The 20,960-nt window shown below is 43.6% G+C and overlaps 1 protein-coding gene across 2 annotated transcripts in view; it reads left to right on the top strand.

Moving 5' to 3' along the window:
• gli3 (GLI family zinc finger 3) overlaps nt 1–20,960 on the top strand; it is a 380,662-nt gene that overhangs the window by 121,324 nt on the left and 238,378 nt on the right. For both annotated transcript variants that reach the window (XM_033019985.1, XM_033019986.1), the window contains exon 3: nt 18,748–18,990. In XM_033019985.1, coding sequence (XP_032875876.1) covers nt 18,748–18,990 — 243 coding nt within the window. The remainder of the gene's footprint in view (nt 1–18,747; nt 18,991–20,960) is intronic.

Here is a 20,960-nt window from a genome sequence, read left to right as displayed (position 1 = left end):
CGACCTCCTCACCTCTGCTGACACTGGTTCCCTCAACATCCTCATCCTCCTCGACCTGAGCGCAGCCTTCGATACAGTGAACCATAACATCCTGCTCACCAGACTCAAAGACCTCGGCATTGAAGGCTCAGCACTCAGCTGGCTCCGTTCCTACCTTTCCAACAGATCCCACCATCTCTCTCCACAACCACACCTCTGCTACAGCCACAGTCACTCAAGGCGTTCCCCAAGGCTCCGTACTCGGCCCCCTCCTCTTCATCATCTACATCCTCCCCCTTGGTCAGATACTCCGCCACTTCAACCTGGACTTCCACTGTTACGCCGATGACACCCAGATCTACCTCGGCACAAAATCCCCCCACAACCCCCCCCCTCTCCCATATCAACTCCTGTTTGTCAGCTATAAAAACCTGGATGCAACATAACTTCCTCAAACTCAACAGCGATAAGACAGAATTCCTCCTCATAGGCTCCAAATCCACACTCAGCAAAATCAATAACCCCACTCTCACCATCGACGGCACCACTGTCTCCCCATCTCCCCAGGCCCGCAACCTTGGCGTGATCTTTGATTCCACCCTCTCCCTTGAGCCTCACATCCGCCATGTCATTAAAACCTCCTTCTTTCATCTCCGCAACATCGCCAAACTCAGACCCTCTCTCACACCTCCCGCTGCTGAAAGACTCATCCATGCCTTCATCTCCTCCCGACTGAACTATTGCAACTCACTTCTCCTTGGCATCAGCTCCACCTACATCAACCGACTCCAACTGGTCCAGAACGCAGCCGCCCGACTCATCACCCACACCAAATCCTGGCATCACATCACTCCAGTCCTCAAACAACTTCACTGGCTTCCCATCTCCCACTGGATCACCTACAAAATCCTGGTCCTCACCTACAAAGCCCTCCACCATCTGGCCCCCCCATATCTCACTGACCTCCTCTCCCCCTACCAACCCTCACGGTCCCTCAGATCCACATCAGCCGGTCTCCTCTCCATCCACAAGTCCAACCTCCGCAGTTTTGGGGACAGAGCCTTCTCCAGGGCAGCTCCCAGGCTCTGGAACTCCCTCCCCCAACTGATCCGCAATTCCGTGTCCCTCACCATCTTCCAGTCCCGCCTCAAGACCCATCTCTTCACCTCTGCCTATCCTTAGCCCCACGTCCCCCTCCCTTTTCATCTGTGCATTAATTGACTCATATTGTGTTTTGAATTGAATTCTGTCTTTACTTTGTGTACTAGTCATGTCTCTACTATTTATTTCATTCCCCTTACATGTTTTTCCTCTACCTGATAAATTTTTGTAAGGTGTCCTTGAGACTCTTGAAAGGCGCCCATAAATAAAATTTATTATTATTATTATTATTATTGTTAATACCATGCATCTTAATTTTCTGGATTAGCCTAAATGGGGGATTTTATCAAATGCAAAATCCATGTAGACAACATCGAGCACCATACCCTTTGTCTTTGTCGCCTCCTCAAAACACTCATTCAAGTTAGTAAGACAAAATCGGAATAACTTCCCTATTTTTAGTCTTAAAATGGGCATCTTTGTATTTGGGACACTTTTCTCTAGTTGCAGATTCTTCCACTATGGGAAGCATCCTCACCCTACAAAGCCCCCTGATTATTTATGTTTCAGGATGATCACATCTTATTTTTAACTTATTTTAAACTTTGGGGAACATGGACTCAATCCTTCTTGCAGGACATTAACTCTATCTGAAGGACACCTTCCCAGCATTACATTTCTGATTTTCTTTCCTTAAGTATGTAGACCAGGCAGTGCAGTGAGAATGTGACCTTGCACGAACCTTACCATTTTTGCAAGAACTCATACTTTTGTTCTCCCTCTCTCTTGCAGTTAAAGCAAATGTTTCTTTTGCCTTCCCAATTACTTGCTGTGTCCACGTCTATCTTTTTCTATGTCTTTCATAAGAACACCCAGGTGGAATGGTGGCGCAGCAGTAGAGCTACTGCCTTACACCACTAGAGACCCAGGTTCGAACCTGACTACAGCTGCTGTCTGTACAGAGATTGAACGGTCCCCCCGTGACCTGCGTAGATTTTCTCGGAGATCTTTGGTTTCCTCCCACACTCCAAAGACATACAGGTTTGTAGGTTTTGGAATTGGTTGCTTTTAATGTAAATTGTCCCTAGTGTGTGTAGGGTAGTGTTAATGTGTGGGTATCGCTGGCCGGTGTGGATTCGGAGGGCCTGTTTACGCACTGTATCTCTAAACTAAACTAAAAATTAAACTAATTGCTGTAACACAGTTGGTATCAATTAAATACCGTTTTGCTTTGCTATTCTTTTTCCAAAATAGATAACCTTGCATTATACTCTATTTGCCATCATTTTGCCCGTTCACTTAACATGGTGATTCCATTTTACACTCTCGTTCCTTAGAACACCTTCTGTGGATAAAATATATTACCAATGTTATTGTGTTTAGCACAGTAATGTTGGTGGCCCCAGTGATAACATGGAAATAGATTATTTGTTCAGTCTATGTCATTGACATTTGGGGGATTTTGTGTATTTTCCCACATTACAAGAGTATGAGTGCTTAAAAAATAAATAGTTGCTGTAAGAAATTCAAGATTGTTACGGGTTAAATTTTAGCAGAATAGGAATTGATGTTGGACTTTAGAGATACAACGTGTTAAAAGGTCCTTCGGCCCACCGAGTCCGCGCCGACCAGCGATCACCCCGTACACTAGCACTATCCTACACACTAGAGATAATTTACAATTTACAGAAGCCAATTAACCTACCAACCTGTTCGGGTTGGAGTGTGGGAGGAAACTGGAGGATCCGGAGAAAAACCAAGTAGTCAAAGAGAGAATGTACAAACTCAGTACAGACAGCACCCATTGTCAGGATCGAACCAGTGTCTGTGGAGCTGTAATTCTGCAAGTCTACCACTGCACCACCGTGCCATCCCTGGTCAAAATGTTCTTGGTGAAGTGAGAAATCTCACTGTGGCTGACTGACCATTAGTAATGATAGTGATGTAACCTGAGTAGGAATCAAAGAAAAAGATTTAGCATTCGCAGACCAAGATTTAGTTTATTGTTGTTGTCCATGAAGCCTCTGCTTTAGCAAGGTTTGAGGCGAGTGGAAGCACATTACTCTCTGTGGATGTTTAACTGTTCTTAGAACTGTGCATGAAAATATTTTGTTTTAACACAAGCAATCTAACTTTGACATACCTTCAGTTTGAAAAGGTGGAAATCAAAAAATCTGCTTCTTTTCTTACCACATTTGTTTCCCAGTATATCATTTGAAGAATCATTCTTCATGATGTTGATTTATGGAGCACTGAATATTTAATAATGAAAGAACAGACAAGGAAACTATTAATCATCGTGTTATGCAGCATGGCATTCCATGCTGACCAATTTCCTTACCTGAGCTCATCCCATTTGCCTCCGTTTGGCCCATATCCCCCAAGATCTTCTCTGTCCATGTACTGTCTAAATGTATATTAAATGTTGTTAATTTACCTGTTTCTCTCTTCTGGCAGTCTGTTATACATACCCAACATATTGAAAGAGTTGTCCTTCAAATCTTTTCCCTATCATCTTAAATCTATGCCCTCTGGTTTCAGCCTGGGAAAACGACTGTGTTTGAAGACACCTTTCTGATTTTCTACACACTTGTTGCAGTTTGTCAGTGTCCGTTGTGGTTAAGAAGTTATTTTCCAGCTTGTTAAATTAACTACTAAACATTTAATTTGGTAATTCAGCCGAAGAGAACAATCTCTAACCGAGAAAGCCTTTCTTGGGTGTGTGGTCAGGTAAGTGACTTGTGTGAAAGGCCTTAACATCAGGTGAATGTCATCCTCCACCTTTCAGATAAGGCAGCTCGTTATTTAGAGGCCTTGTACAGTGTGTTTTACTGTCTATTTAACATCCCTTCTACTACACAATTCCGACCAGTGCCTTTACTTTGCATAAACACCACTTATTTGTCCCTTGAGCTTAGAAATATTTGAGCCTGAACACAAACAAATAAGTAAAATGTTGACATGCCTCCAGGAGCTGAGTAAAACGCTGCAAGACTTCTCTGTAGAAAGCAATCCTGAGTTGTTGCTCCCCATGGGCCACTGTTTTGTATTGTGTGCATTCTGCCAGAACTTTTAAGGGCAGTTTCGAGGGCGGAAGCTTGTAGTTGAGTGAAAATATGATAAAGCTCAGGATGTCTGAAACAGCAATAGCTTTTGTGATCAAGGCCAAGAAGCAAGCAAAGTCATCTAACACGTTTTCTCTCTTGCTGCTCCCGTGAGGGGTAACCTGTCAAGCAGCATTTGGAAAAGAGAGCAGTGAGTTTGATGTATTGGTGCAAATCACCTTTCTTGGGATTTGAAACTTGCCTGACTTGATGATTACTTTAGCTTTGAAGATTGTGCTGCTTAAGCAGATGCAGAAATCCAAGTAGCACGAAGAACATGCTCGGGTTGAACACTGCATTCTTGGCGATGATATCGGAGCTCGTCCCATGTCAAAAATCCAAGGTTTGTCAACCTCTCCTTATAGATAAAATCCACTAAACAGGCAGCATTGCAGTAAATTTCTTCTGCACCCTCTCCAAGGTCTCCACATCCTTCCGACAACGACACAACCAGACGATACTCCAAATAGACACAAAAAGCCGGAGTAACTGACAGCATCTCTGGAGAGAAGGAATGGGTGACGTTTGGGGTTGAGACCCTTCTTCATCCATTCCTTTCTTTCCAGAGATATTGCCTGTCCCGCTGAGTTACTCCAGCTTTTTGTGTCTATCTTCGGTTTAAACCCAGTATCTGCGGTTCCTTCCTACACATTGTGCCTGCTTTGCCACTCTACCTACTTGTGTTGCAACTTTCAGGGAGTTAGACCCTAATGCCCCTGTCCCACTTAGGAAACCTGAACGGAAACCTCTGGAGACTTTGCGCCCCACCCAAGGTTTCCGTGCGGCCCGGAGGTTGCAGGTGGTTGCCGGAGGTTGCAGGTAGTGGAAGCAGGTAGGGAGACTGACAAAAACCTCCGGGAACCGCACGGAAACCTTGGGTGGGGCGCAAAGTCTCCAGAGGTTTCTGTTCAGGTTTCCTAAGTGGGACAGGGGCATAAGACTCCACTGCACATCAATGCTGTTATGAGTCTTTCCCCATACAGTATACTTTCCCCCTACATTTGACCCCCTGAAGTGCATTGCCTTGCACTTGCTCTGTTTAAATTCTATCTGCCATTTCTCTGCCAAGTGCATGGGAATAATTTTGGAGCATGTCCCATGTTAATTATGTTCTTTTTGTGGATCATATCAGAATATGTTTTATGTCACATAAGTCCATCTTTGTAGATGATGTCAGGGCTTGTTCCATTTTCATGCATCATCCTTTGGATTGATAAATTCACCGGTTCTAGGAGCAGAATTAGGCCATTCGGCCCATCAAGTCTACTCTGCCATTCAACCATCGCTGATCTATCTCTCCCTCTCAACCCCATATTCCTGCCTTCGCCCCATAACCCCTGTCACCCATTCTAATCCTGAATCTGTCAATCTCCACCTTAAAAATATTAATTGACGGTTTCCACAGCTGTCTGTGGCAATGAACTCCACAGATTCACTACATTTTAACTAAAGAAATTCCTTCTCATCTCCTTTCTAAAGCTACATACTTTTATCCTGAGGCTATGGCTTCTGGTCCTAGACTCTCCCACTAGCGAGTCTCTGTGGCACCGTGGGCCTCGGTGGCGGTGGGGCCTTGCGGTCGATGAGCGGTCGGGAGGGGGGAGGGCAAGACAATGGGGACCTGGCGTGGGGGGACTGCCGTGAGGGACGGTGGGAGAACAAAGGGGAACCCGGTGTGGGGGAGGGGTAGTTTAGAATCCTCTGCCCAGGGGATCAATCTGTGTTTGTTTGTTTGTTCATTTATCCCAGTGAAGGTGCTGTGCACATGGCAACCACTTTTCACTTTTAATTTCAAGTTTTTGGCACATTGTGTGTTGTGACTGTCGGCAGACCAATTTCCCTCCGGGGATGAATAAAGTTTATCGTAATCGTAGTGGAAACATCCTCTCCACATTCACTCTATCCAGGCTTTTCACTATTCAGTAAGTTGATACTGAAGCCTGCTCAATGTTGAATGCATCTCGTTGTAGATGGAATCGGAGGTTCTTCCATGTTTAGTGCGCCTGTATTTTCAATGGTATTTGAGCTTGTTCCATGTTGAATTCTTGAGGATATTTTTAGCTTTTCTCATGGCAGATGCTGGAATTTATTATGAAGGGATAGAAAACATGCTACTTAGACGAAAAGATTGGACAGACTAAAAAATGATAAATCCCTTTATCCCGAGGTTGGTGAATCCTTTGAATTCTCTACCCAAGAATATTGTGAACACCTGCTCGCTGAATCCTATTGAAAATAGAGATTAATGAACTCTTTGCCATTGGGCAATGAAGAGATAAGGTCACAAGTGATAGGAGCAGAATTAGGACGTTTGGCCCATCAAGTTTTCTCCGCCATGGGGAGTGACTAGGTCTGGGGTGAACGCAGGAAATTGAGACTTAGGAAAAAAAAATTGAATGATGAAGCAGGCATGGGGAGCCAAATGGCCTACTCCTATCACTATTTCTTATGTTCCTGTGATGATATTGGGACTTGGGTACTGGAATAGTATGGCGTTCTTGTGAATTATATCGGAACATGTTCCAAGACCCGATAACTTCCCCAGCGAGCGCACCCTTGCTGGGGAAGATATCAGGTCTTGCTCCAGGTTGAGTTTGGGAGCATAAATGAGATTGTTCCATGTTAGCCTTCTTTGATGATTAGAGAGCTCTCTTCCATGTCAATTGCTTTTTTATCAGGGTGATATTGTTTGATGTGGAGGAAACCTTCTTGGGTGTGATAGGCGTGCTTGCTAAATACCAAGTGGACACTCCTTGGGGATGACAACAGAGTTTGTTCTGTGTCAAGTTCACCATCTCAGTTACGAAAGCTCATTCCATATCTTGTGCAATCTTCATGGGGATGATATCAGATGTTATCCATATCAGATGCAGACTGGCTGCATTTTTTATCAGACAGTTTTCAATGCCAAGTGCTTCCATGTTCTGAATGATAAGAGTCTTGCTCAATGTCAAGTACACCTTTCTGGTGGTTGATTTGTTCCATGTTGAGAATCTTTTTTACTGATCGCAACAGCCTTTGTTTATAACAAATGCATTCTCCTTGGGGCTTAGATTTAGATTTAGATTTATTATTTATTTCGAACAGAATAAAAGAATAAAAAGCAAGTGTGAAACAGCATACAAAAAACAAAACAAGAATATTTATAAAATGTCATAAACAAGCTTACATCTTTAGTTGTTCCAGATAAGAATTTGAATACAGTACATCCATGTGGGGATAATACTGGAGCCTGTGCCTTGTTGAGCTACAATATTGGAGCATGTTCCATGTTGAATACCCACCTCTATGGGATGACATTGAGCTCATGCCATGTCAAATACCCCATTCATCTGCGCGTTATCAGAACTTACAAAAAGGGTGATGTTGGAACTTAATTTATTTTGAATTTCTCCTGTGATGTTGACATCGGAGGTTGTTGCCATTTCTTAAGTATACCAATTCTTATGGTGTTATGGGTGTTCCATTATGCCTGTTCCATATATTGTGTTCAACATTCACGAGGATGATATCAGAGTTCCCTTCATGTTCAGTGGACCCTTATTACGGATGATATTGGAGGCTATTACTTGTTGAGTGCACAATCAGTCTGAAGAAGGGTCTCAACCCGAAACGTCACCCTTTCCTTCGCTCCATAGATGCTGCCTCACCCACTGAGTTTCTCCAGCTTTTTGTCCACCTTCGATTTTTCCAGCATCTGCAGTTCTTTCTTAAACAATCTGTGTGATTAATGTTTAAAGCATAGGCAGGAACTGCACATGCTGGTTGACACCAAAGATAGACACAAAAAGCTGGAGTCTGAAGAAGGGTCTGTACCCGAAATGTCATCTATTCCTTTTCTCCAGAGATGCTGTCTGACCCGCTGAGTTACTCAATATTTTGTGATTAATGTTTAAGCGTGTTCCATTTTTAGTTTAACTTTCTTGTAAGTTTATATAAAATCAAAGTTTTTTCAAGGTGAGCACCCCATTCTTGGTGGTAATATGGGAACTGATCCTGCGCTGAATACTAATTTAGTGTTGGATACCAGAATCATGTAGTATGCATCCATTATCCAGATGTTGTCAGAGCTTGTTTTATCTAGAGTGTTCCCTCTTTGTGAGCAGATAACAAAGCCTCTTCCATGTTTTTTGTCTTTCTTGTGCATGATATCTGAGTTTTGTCTTTGTCATGTTCATCCTTGTTGGGGTTCTTATTGGAGATAGTTCCATGCCAAACGCACCCTTCTCAGGATGATACTGGGGATTTTCAAATGTGGAATATGATCTCACTGGTTAAAATATCAGAGCTTGTTCCATGCATCACACTGCCCATTCAGTGTTAGTTCTCAAGTCAAGTCAAGTCAAGTTTATTCGTCACATACACATACGAGATGTGCAGTGAAATGAAAAGTGGCAATGCTCGCGGACTTTGTGCAAAAAAACAAACAAACAAACAACCAGACAAACTACAAGCAGAATGGAACAGAATCACATATTCTTTTACATATTAAATATTGTGGGCAGAAGGAAAAATGGAAAAAAAACAGCAATTTAAAAAAAAAAGCAGTAAATTGGTACAGTAAAGTTAGTCCCTGGTGAGATAGGAGTTTACAGTCCTTATGGTCTCTGGGAAGAAACTCCTTCTCAACCTCTCCGTTCTCACAGCGTGGCAACGGAGGCGTTTGCCTGACCGTAGCAGCTGGAACAGTCTGTTGCAGGGGTGGAAGGGGTCTCCCATAATCTTATTGGCTCTGAAGTTGCACCTCCTGATGTATAGTTCCTGCAGAGGGACGAGTGTAGTTCCCACAGTGCGTTCGGCTGAACGCACTACTCTCTGCAGAGCCTTCTTGTCCTGGGCAGAGCAATTCCCAAACCAGATAGTTCTTATTGAGTTACTTGTTCTTGGGTATGATCGCAGAGGTTGTTTTATGTCACGCACCCTTAGAACTTAGAGCATAGAACAGTGCAGCTCAGGAACAGGCCCTCTGGACCACAATGTTTGTGCTGAACACGTTGCCAAGTTAAACTGATCTCATCTGCTTGTACATGATCCATATCCCACCATTCCCTGGACTTCCATGTACCTAATGAAAGGCCTCTGAAACACCACAACATATCTTCCTGGACGACAGATGGCACAATGGGCTAAGTGTTCGGCTGGCAACCGGAAGGTAGCTGGTTCGAATCCCGCTTGGAGTGCATACTGTCGTTGTGTCCTTGGGCAAGACACTTCACCCACCTTTGCCTGTGTGTGTGAATGTAATTATGTGAAGCACTTTGGGGTCAATGCAAGTTGACTAAAAATGTGCTATATAAATAAAGAAATTTAATTTAATTTAATTCCTCCACCACCACCCCTGGCAATGCCGTTCGAGGGCTCCACTACGCTCTGTGCAAAAACAACTTACCCCAGACATCTCCACAAAACTTTCCCCCTCTCACCTTATAGCTATGTTGGACATTTTAACTTTGGGGGGAAAAAAGTTCTGACTGTCTACCCTCATGTAACTTTGTATACTTCTATCAAGTCTCCCCTCAAACTTTCACAATCCAGAGAAAATAATCAAAATCTGTAGCTGATGGCCTCTAATCCACGCAGCATTCTGGTAAACCTTCTCTGCATTCACTCCAAAGCCTCCACATCTTTCCTAAAATGAGGCGTTCAGACTGCATGCAGTGCTCCAAACGCGCACGATCCAAAGTCCTATAGAGCTCCCTACTTGGAGACCATATCAGGATGTGCTGGTTTTTGAGCACCAGCCTCGTGTGGATGACATCGGAGTCTGTCTCACATTTAGTGCATCCTTCTTGTGAACCATTTAATGGCTGTTCCATGTAGGTTGCTCCATTTTTTGTACTGACATTGGAGCTTGTTTCACATTGTGCACCACTCTTGCAGGTATTTCCACACCACATCATCTCCCCTTGCTGATCATTTCAGTGCTTATTGCATGTGAGGTGCACCCTTGCTTATCATCCTTTTTTTATTTTTATTGTCATCTTGCAAAGCAACAGTTGTACAGTGCAAAATGAGAAGACGTTTCCCAGGGAATACCGGAGCATCGCACATAAAAACCTAAACATTTCACGCATATATAAAAACGTTAAAAAAAACAATCCAGTTCCTGATAAAAACAGTACGAATAGTTTATATAAAAAAATTTTTTTTTAAAAGCTGCTGGTCAGACCAAAGCTTGTACCATGGCAAATGCACCCACCTTGCAGTGGATATCAGAGAACGTTCCCTGTGGACACAACACTGATGCGGCTGGTAGAATTGCTGCCTCACGGGGTAGATGTCAGTGTTAAACTCTGACCTTGGCTACTGTTGTGAGTGCATGTGTGACCATGTAGGCTTCCTCTGGGTGCTCCAGTGGCCCTTCATATCCCAAAGGTATGGGATTGATAGATCAATTGGCCACTGTAAATTGTCCCTCGTGTGTTGGCGAGTGGTAGAATCTGAGAGCAGTTGATGGGAATATGGAAAGAATTAAAAAAAAAGGATTAAGGCAGAGTTGTCATAAATTGATGGTTCGTGCAGACCCATTGCTCAGAAGGTTCCTGCACTATCTCTCTGATCAACCTGTCCAAGTCCTCCTGCAGAGTCCCTGCTTTCTCTCCACTATCTTCCTCTCCACCTATCTTTGTATCATCTGCAAACTTGACCACAAATCCTGCAATTCCTTCATCCAAATCATTGATATACACCGTGAAGATAAGCGGCCCCAGCACCGACCTCTGCTGAACTCCGCTAGTCACTGGCAGCCAACCAGAAGAATCCCCCTTTATTTCCATTCTCTCCCATCCAGCCAACCTGCTATCCATGCTAGTATCTGCCTTCTGATAAAAATAATAATAATAATAATAATAATATATTTTATTGTCATTGCACATCAGTGCAACGAGATTTAGTATGCAGCTTCCAACCGACCTTATACCATGGGCTCTTCTTTGGCAGCCTCACATGTGGCACCTTATCAAAGGTCTCGGAAGATCCAGGTAAACTATATCACTGACTCTCCTTTTGTCTATCCTGCTAATCACTTCTTCAAAGAATTCCAGCAGTTTCGTCAGGCAAGATTTCCCTTTCACAAAACCATGCTGACTCTATGAACTCAGAAACCTCGTCTTTTATAATGGACTCTAAAATCTTACCAGCCTCTAACCGGCCTATAGGTTCCACTCTTCTGCGTTGCTCCCTTCTTGAACAGTGGAATAATATTTGCAAAATTCCAATCATCTGATTGCTTTACTAATTTAAAGTTTAATACGGTGATTTTAAACAAATAATGAAACCAAAGCATACTGCATTTATGCCCCCCCCCCCCCCCCTCGCAGTTTAGTTTAGAGATACAGCGTGGAAACAGGCCCTTCAGCCGACCGAGTCTGCACCGACCAGCGATCCACTCACATTAACACTACACTACACACACTAAGGACAATTTACACTTATAACAAGCCAATTAACCTACAAACCTGGATGTCTTTGGAGTGTGGGAGGAAACCAAAGATCTCGGAGAAAACCCACACAGGTCACGGGAGAAGGTACAAACTCCATATAGACAGCAGCCATAGTCAGGATCGAACCCGTGGCTCTGGCGCTGTGAGACAGCAACTCTACCGCAGCACCGCCGTGCTGCCCATTTACCTGTTGCTGTATGTTCTAATCCCATTTTCCTGCTGCGACCGACATCAATAAATTCTATCTTCTTTTGGTTTTGGTGTAAGTCCTTGTTGTGGGGTGGGAGCTTTGTTCTTGTTATCATTTTTATTAAAGATTAATTTTCCTCCTGTAACACATTCTCTGAGAAGAGACTCTAAAATCATATGTGTAAGAAGGAACTGCAGATGCTGGTTTAAACCGAAGCCATGTGTCGGCAAAGGGTGGTAAAATTCCTCTTTCATGTCTTCTTTATCAAATGGGTACATTCTTAAATTGAATGATTTTTCATTGATCGGTTATAACTGGTTTTATAACCAATATCATTTTCGCATAAGATTGGAACTGAGATGTCTGAGCTGTAGATAAAAAAGCATACATGTCCAATACCTTTTATAGGTTTAGGTGGTTTAGAGAAACAAATGTAAGCACTTCTGTGAAACTGTTTGATCATTGATCTCTTCACTATTTATTTGTGTATTTGTTTTACAAAATTAGTTCATGAATAGTTTCTTGCAATGCTAACTTAAACTTCAAACTCATTAAAAGTATTTAGAGCTCATTTGTTCATTTCATTAGTATTTGGACAGTGTGGATACGTAAGACATTAAGATACCTTTCCTATTATTGAGGGAACTATTGAGAGAACTACCAGAAATAGAATCTATGCTCTGATCACGGAGGCTGTGGGCACAATTACTTTATTTCAAATCCTTCTGTGACACTACAGGGGGAGAAAGGACTTTGAAACTTGAAAGGCTAGAGTTTGCTTTCAACCTCAAAAGCAAGGAGGCAAGGGCTCTGAAATTTGCGCAGTACTCCCAATTCACCATTAGCCTGTTTCTTCCTTTAGCCTCAAGGCATTCTACACTATTTGAAAAGACGTTAAGAAATTCAATCACAATAGAAGGCCGAGTTTTGAACTTGTTTCAGTTGGTGCATTGTGGTTTGGTCTTCAGGCTTTGTGTGGGGTGAATTGAACTGAGCAACCATTGGAAACTGAAGAAAAAAAAAGGTGAATGAACTGCCTGTGTGCAGACACAAATCTTGGCAGAGCAAAGCCTGCCCTTCCTTGATCTTTGCATACGCAATGTATTGGAGCCTGCTTGTGGCAGAGTTTGAAGCACAGCCCATGCTAAAGTCAATACAGAGCACTTGGTTTAATGTGCAATTCTTGTTGAGTTTGTCCTGCAATTGAAGCTGTTGTTGACCTTTTCTTGGGGACCATTTGTAAAACCAATTATTCTGCATAAACTGAAATAATAAACCTTTTTTCCGTGAGGCCGATTGTGATGGTGTGACATTCGTTTGATTTAATGATTAGCCGTCTGACCTCTGAGCTCCGGAGAGCTGCTTAAATAGAGAATAAGTTCACTAAGAGACACACTGATAGAATACTAATGAGCTGGTTAAACTTTGCTTGGCACCAATCAGTTTTTTTTCTCCTGAATTACTCTAATGGGAGAGGATTTGTATGTGAGAGAGATTACGGAGAATTGCCCTGATGCCAGATATTTTCAAACAAGACCGAATGGCTCCAAATAATACATTTTGGACTGGGCTAGATGTAGTGTTAAAGCTTGTTGTCTGTGTCTCCATCACATACTTCAGGCGTAATTTTGTGTGGGACCATTGCAAACCTGTGATATTTTTCTGTTGTGAAGTGCCTTTAGCAAGAATAAAAATATATACCCTTTGATGAGTAAATCTTGGGAATATATAGTTTCATTTCTTTAGTTACATTATTGTGCACACCATGTTTACTTGACATTATTGCTGATGTTCAGCCAACAGAAAAAACAATATCTATCTATATACTTTTAAAACTGTGTGTGTTTGTGTGTGTGTGTGGGGGGGGGGGGGGGGGGGTTGTGTAGGGGTGTGGGTGTGTTATTTAGCATGTGAAATGTATCTTCCCTCCCCCTCTCCCTCCCCCTCTCCCTCCCCCTCTCCCTCCCCCTCTCCCTCCCCCTCTCCCTCCCCCTCCCTCCCCTCCCCTCCCCCTCCCCCTCCCCCTCCCCTCCCCCTCCCCCCATCCCCCTCCCCCTCTCCCTCCCTCTCTCTCTCTCCCCCACTCTCTCTCCCCCTCTGGCTCCCCCTCTCTCTCCCCCTCTGTCTCCCTCTCCCCCACCCTCCCTCCCCTAAATCCCCTTCCCCCCTCCCCTCCACTCCTCCCCCCCTTCCCCCCCTCTCTCCCCCTCCGCCCCCCTTCCCCCTCCCTCTCTACCCCTCTCCTCTCCACTCCTTCCCCCCTCCCTCTTTCCCTCCCCCCTCTCTCCCCCTTACCCCCTCTCCTCCACCCTCCACCCTCCCCTCCCTTCCCCCCCTCCAAGTATAATAGCCAAGTGTAATAGGGATCGATGTGAAAGGTGAGATGCGTAAGGAATTAAAAGTAATGTATATGAATGCACGAAGTATAAGAAGTAAAGTAGATGAGCTTGAGGCTCAGTTAGAGGTTGGTAGATATGACATTGTGGGGATTACTGAGACGTGGCTGCAGAAGGATCGGGTCTGGGAACTTAATATTCAGGGTTATACATCCTATAGAAAGAACAGGCAGGTGGGCAGAGGAGGGGGGGTACCTCTGCTGGTGTGGGATGGAATTCAGTCCCTTGCGAGGGAAGACATAGGGACTGACGAGGTAGAGCCACTGTGGATTGAGGTGAGGAATTGTAAGGCAAGAAGACACTAATTGGTGTTATCTACAGACCTCCAAATAGTAGCCCGGATGTAGGGTGTATGTTGCAGCAGGAGTTAAAACTGACATGTAACAAAGGTAATGCCACTATGGTGATAGGGGATTTCAATATGCAGGTAGACTGGGAAAATCAGGTTGGTTCAGGACCCCAAGAAAGAGAGTTTGTAGAATGCCTCTGAGATGGATTCTTAGAGCAGCTTGTAATGGAGCCGACCAGAGAAAAGGCAATTCTGGAGTTAGTGTTGTCCAATCAACCAGATATGATAAGAGAACTCGAGGTAAAGGAGGTAGTGATCATAATATGATTAGTTTTAATCAGCAATTTGAGAAGGAGAAGGTTAAATCGGAAGTGTCAGTGATGCCGTTGAACAAAGGGGACTATGAAGGCATGAGAGGGGAGCTGGCCAAGGTAGACTGGAAAGGGAATGACGGTGGAACAGCAATGGCAGGAATTTCTGGGCATAATCCGGAAGACGCAGGATCATTTCATTCCAAAAAGGAAGAAAGATTCTAAGGGGAGTAGGAGGCAACCGTGGCTGACAAGAGAAGTTAGGGATAGAATAAAACTAAAAGAAAAGATGTATAACACGGCAAAGAGTAGCCGGAAGCCAGAGGATTGGGAAATTTTCATAGGACAACAGAAGGAAACAAAACGGGCAATACGAGCTGAAAAGATGAAGTACGAGGGGAAGCTGGCCAGGAATATAAAGGACAGTAAAAACTTATTTAGATATGTTACGGAAAAAGAGTAGCAAAGTCAAATGTGGGTCCCTTGAAGACAGACACGGGTGAAATTATTATGGGCAACAAGGAAATGGCAGAAGAGTTGAATAGGTACTTTGTATCTGTCTTCACTAAGGAAGACACAAACAATCTCCCAGATGTACTGGAGGACAGAGGATCTAAGAAGGTAGAGGAACTGAAAGAAATTTTCATGAGGCGTGAAATGGTATTGGGTGGGCTAATGGGGCTGAAGGATGATAAATCCCCTGGACCTGATGGTCTGCATCCCAGGGTCCTCAGGGAGGTGGCTCGAGAAATAGTAGACGCATTGGTGATCATTTTCCAATGTTCAATAGATTCAGGATCAGTTCCTGTGGATTGGAGGATAGCTAATGTTATCCCACTTTTCAAGAAAGGAGCGAGAGAGAAAACAGGGAATTACAGACCAGTTAGCCTGACTTCGGTGGTGGGAAAGATGCTGGAGTCAATTATTAAAGAGGTAATAATGGGGCATTTGGTTAACAGTAAAAGGATTAGACCAAGTCAACATGGATTTATGAAAGGCTTGACTAATCTTCTGGAATTTTTTGAGGATGTGACAAGTAAAATGGATGAAGGCGTGCCAGTGGATGTAGTGTATCTAGGCTTTCAGAAAGCCTTTGATAAGGTCCCGCACGGGAGACTGGTGACTAAAATTTGAGCACATGGTATTGGGGGTAGGGTGTTGACTTGGATAGAAAATTGGTTGGCAGACCGGAAGCAAAGAGTAGGAGCTGAACGGGTCCTTTTCAAAATGGCAGGCAGTGGCGAGTGGAGTGCCGCAAGGCTCGGTGTTGGGGCCGCAACTGTTTACCATATATATTAATGATTTGGAAGAGGGAATTAGGAGCAACACTAGCAAGTTTGCGGATGAGACAAAGCTGGGTGGCAGTGTGAACTGTGAAGAGGATGTTTGGAGGTTTCAGGGCGACCTGGACAGGTTGAATGAGTGGGCAGATGCGTGGCAGATGCAGTACAATATAGATAAATGTGAGGTCATCCACTTTGGCGGCAAAAACAAGGGGACAGATTATTATCTCAATGGGGTTAGGTTAGGTAAGGGGGAGGTACAGCGTGACCTGGGCGTCCTTGTACACTGAAAGTTGACTTATGTGTACAGCAGGCAGTGAAGAAAGCTAATGGAATGTTGGCCTTCATAACAAGAGGATTTCAGTATAGGAGTAAAGAGGTTCTTCTGCAGTTGTATAGGGCTCTGGTGAGACCACATCTGGAGTATTGTGTACAGTTTTGGTCTCCTAATTTGAGGAAGGGCATCCTTGTGATTGAGGCAGTGCAGCGTAGGTTCACGAGATTGATCCCTGGGATGTTGGGACTGTCATATGAGGAAAGATTGAAAAGACTAGGCTTGTATTCACTGGAGTTTAGAAGGATGAGGGGGATCTTATAGAAACATATAGAATTATAAAAGGACTGGACAAGCAGGAAAAATGTTCCCAATGTTGGGCGAGTCCAGAACCAGGGGTCACAGTCTTAGAATAAAGGGGAGGCCATTTAACATAGAAACATAGAAATTAGGTGCAGGAGTAGGCCATTCGGCCCTTCGAGCCTGCACCGCCATTCAATATGATCATGGCTGATCATCCAACTCAGTATCCCGTACCTGCCTTCTCTCCATACCCTCTGATCCCCTTAGCCACAAGGGCCACATTAAGACTGAGGTGAGAAAAAAACGTTTTCACCCAGAGAGTTGTGAATTTGTGGAATTCCCTGCCACAGAAAGCAGTGGAGGCCAAGTCACTGCATGGATTTAAGAGAGAGTTAGATAGAGCTCTAGGGGCTTGTGGAGTCAAGGGATATGGGGAGAAGGCAGGCATGGGTTATTGATAGGGGACGATCAGCCATGATCACAATGAATGGCGGTGCTGGCTCGAAGAGCCTAACGGCCTCCGCCTGCACCTATTTTCTATGTTTCTATGTAAAGCAATGACCAAAATTACCTTTGGTTTCTCTCGTGCAGATAAGAGCCCTTTTTGAATATTGACTGTGCCATACAAGATTAAAAGTTGCTAAACACTTTAACTCCGCCTCCAATTCCCACACTGACCTTTCTGTCCAGGGCCACCTCTACTGTCAGAGTGAGCCTCAACTTGGAGGAACAGCATCTCATATTTTGCTTGGGCAGCTTACAACCCAGCGGTATGAATATTGACTTCTCTAACTTTAAGTAGCCCTTGCTTTCCCTCTCTCTCCATCCAAGTTCTCTGACCAGTCTGACTGTCCTCCTGATTAAATTTTATCTTTGTCACCTAGCTAAAAATGATCTATTCTACATTTTCCTTGCACTTTGTACCCTTTGATGCCTTGTTTTCACACCTTACCCTTCCCTATCTCTCTGTCTCCTTCTCCCCTGACTTTCAGTCTGAAGAAAGATCTCGACCCGAAACGTCACCCATTCCTTCTCTCCAGAGCTGCTGCCTGTCCTGCTGAGTTACTCCAACATTTTGTGTCTACCAGTAAAAACCAGCAGTTCCTTCCTACACAGATTAAAATAAATTATCTTCTCAAACAAAGTTCAGAGGGGAAGTGCCATGGCTTGACACTTCTGTCCCCATTGAGGTCATGAAACTATAAAGGTGTTGAAATGCTTGCACACCCTTGGATACACATGTACAAACAAACAGACACGGAAACACGCAAATATTTGTCACGTGTTTATACAAATTCACATGGATGATCACCGTTGCCTTCAGCATATCTTCCATTCATTTGTCCTAAGTACCGTCTTTGTCTGTTATTCCCCTTTCCCCTGAAAACATCACCTTACTCCTTTTCTCCAGAGAAGCTGCCGGAGGCGCTGAGTTACTCCAGCTTTTTGTGCCTGTCTTCGAGACTATGATTATATTGGGTACATTCCCGTGGCAGCATGACGTGGAGATGGAGTTAATGGTGGGGAGTCTGGTCATGTGATGGGCTGGGCTACATCCACAATTCTCTGCCATTACTTGAGGTCGTGGACAGGGCTGTTCCCAAACCAAGTTGCGATGCAACCTGATGCTTTCTGTGGCACTTTCGTTGAAGTTGGTAAATGTTGTTGGAGATATGCGGACAGTCTTCTGAGGAAGTAAGGGTGTTAGCGTGCATTTTTTGTCTTAGTTAGAATATAGTTGACCAGTTGACCAGGACTAGTTGTTTGTGATATTGATGCCGAGAAACTTGAAGATCTCAACATTTTCACTTTGGCAACATAATGCTGATTGGGACATGTACTTCACCATCACGATTCAGCCCATTACAGTAGTCCAAGTCAGAGCAGAATTTGGCTTCACAACCATGAGTGAGTGTACTTTGCGTATAGTAAGTAGCTGAGAACAGAATCGTGTGAGACAACAGTGTTGGGAATTATTGTGGAGGATGTTTTGTCATCCATCCATACTGATTGTGATTAATGGGTCAGATTGCAGTAATTCTGATCCTTATGTCTGGATTTTGTCTTTCTTCTAGATGATGAACGTCCTGCCACCTATCACAGAGAAAGAAGAAACGCAATTGCAATGCAGCCACACACAGGTGGGCAGAGTTTGAACAAAATCGGTGAAGAGCCATCAACTTCCAGTGAAGACCGAGCTTCTCTAATAAAGAAGGAAATCCATGGGTCTTTGTCACATATACCTGAGCCCTCTATCCCCTACCGTGGGGCACTCTTTACCATGGATCCAAGAAATGGCTACATGGAGTCACACTATCGTAAGTATGGCCTCAATACTCTTCCATGATAAATAACCAAAGAGGTTAATATCAATGTTCAATGTTTCTTTATTATCACGTGTACAGATGCACAGTGAAATTCCTTTTTTGCATACAGTTCAGTAAAGCATTGCCATACCTAAGCACAATCCCTGATTAGTACAAAGTGCGTAGAAATAGTCCACTGAGACTGCATGGAAGAGTCGCCAGGTTTTGGCCCCATTTTCAAAGTCAAGTCTGGTCTACTTGATCTTCTTGTGCGACACCTGATCCAGGCGAGCCCCGGGCTGCTGCAGGGTCACTAGCCGTCGCCTCCGTCCAGATCGTCCAGCGAACTGTCATCCCTCTCCTCGCCCGGCCACCTTCACACTCCTTGTCCCCAGGACACGTCCTGCAGCCGATCTGGGGAGCGCGGAAGGCAAGACCTTGATTCACTCTCTTACCGACTCCTGCTCTCACGTCCGCCATTGGCGGCTTCCTCCATCCTCCTGTCCAGTTCCTCAGTCCTTGTGGCCGGCTTGGCAGCTTCCCTCTGCGGTCCTTCCTCCCGGCCTCTATATCCACCGTGCATAAAGATGTTTCTGAGTCGGTACTATCCTATGAATGCAAATATCTGCTAAACCTGTCCACCGGGGAAATGATCCAAGTAAAGTATTGCTGAAAAGATTACAAAAGTTCAGGAAATCTATTTTATAGTAGTTGCAAAAGATTGAGCTGTTTCAGTTACCCAGTAGATCAATGTGTGCTGTTTTGCTAAAAGACCATCATGCCTGTACTAATCGTATGATCCCTATTTTGTTACATAAATCCGATCTCACTGTGCATGAAACTTCAGAGAATGCATTTGAAGATAGCACCGCTAATCTCATATGATCAGCTTGTTTATTTTTTCTATTTGTTAAAATGGTCGCAGTGTGATTAAGAATAAACATCTTAAATCAAATTAAATGAAGACAATTGAGGGATTATTTTGTTTATCCAGTGGTGGTGTTTTGTATTTAATTAATGTCCACTAGTGTCCACCAGAGGAGGTAGTTGAGGCAGGGACTATCCCAACATTTAAGAAACCGTTAGACAGGTCCATGGAAAGGACAGGTTTGGAGGGACGTGGACCATTCGCAGGCAGGCGGGACTAATGCAGCTGGGACATGTTGGCCAGATTGGGCAAGTTGGGCTGAAGTGCCTATGACTCTATGAGTCTCTAATGTTCATTTGCTAATTAAAATGTAAGTCATTTTAGTATTCTCAAGACAGCTAGCCACCCATTGCAGAGAAGAAACAATTTGTAGCAGATTTCCCCCTCTTGGTATAAATGAGATGTGCACTGAGTGAAAATCGCAGCTGGGTTGGTACTTTAAATATTAAATCAAGATTTAGCACATCCATATATTAAAAAAAGCATCTGAGATTTGGTTGAAAGGAACGTTCTTCTTGTAAATTCCAGATGGATTATATTTAAACAGCAAGCTCAAAGTTAATGCACTTCTAAGTTAGAAAGACATCTTTGAATGAGAAATATTCTTAGGTTTAAACATTTTTGGGTGTATGAAAATTTTTCTTTACAAACATAAAGAGTGATAAAAAAAGCTGATTTGAATATTAACACTTCAAAATTGTACTGTAGGTTGTTTGTGATGTTCCCGTCATATATATATTTTTCTGTGAGAATTGACCAAATCCCAATGTTTAATACCGTAATTAAGTATTTTCAACGGTTCTTGAGACACTTAATGTCCAGGTTGCACCAACATAGACTTTGCAAATGGAGGCTGGAGACACCAAAGAGTTGTAATTATGTCTGTCCCGTGACGCCTATTTGTTTTTTTTTCTCCCTTCTCTGACCTTTTTTCTGTAAGGTGCATTGTTTTCTGGGTGTGTAAAATCTTGCTAAATCATTCATCAGAACTGAAGGAAAAGGGTATCTAATTTTCGGTATCTTTTCTGGAAAAGGGAATCAGACTCTTTAAAGT

The sequence above is a fragment of the Amblyraja radiata genome, chromosome 4 (assembly GCF_010909765.2).
Source record: "Amblyraja radiata isolate CabotCenter1 chromosome 4, sAmbRad1.1.pri, whole genome shotgun sequence".
In the NCBI taxonomy this organism is placed as follows: Eukaryota; Metazoa; Chordata; class Chondrichthyes; order Rajiformes; family Rajidae; genus Amblyraja; species Amblyraja radiata.
Note: the sequence above shows the minus strand (reverse complement) of the source record. Positions and strands in the feature narration are given on the sequence as shown.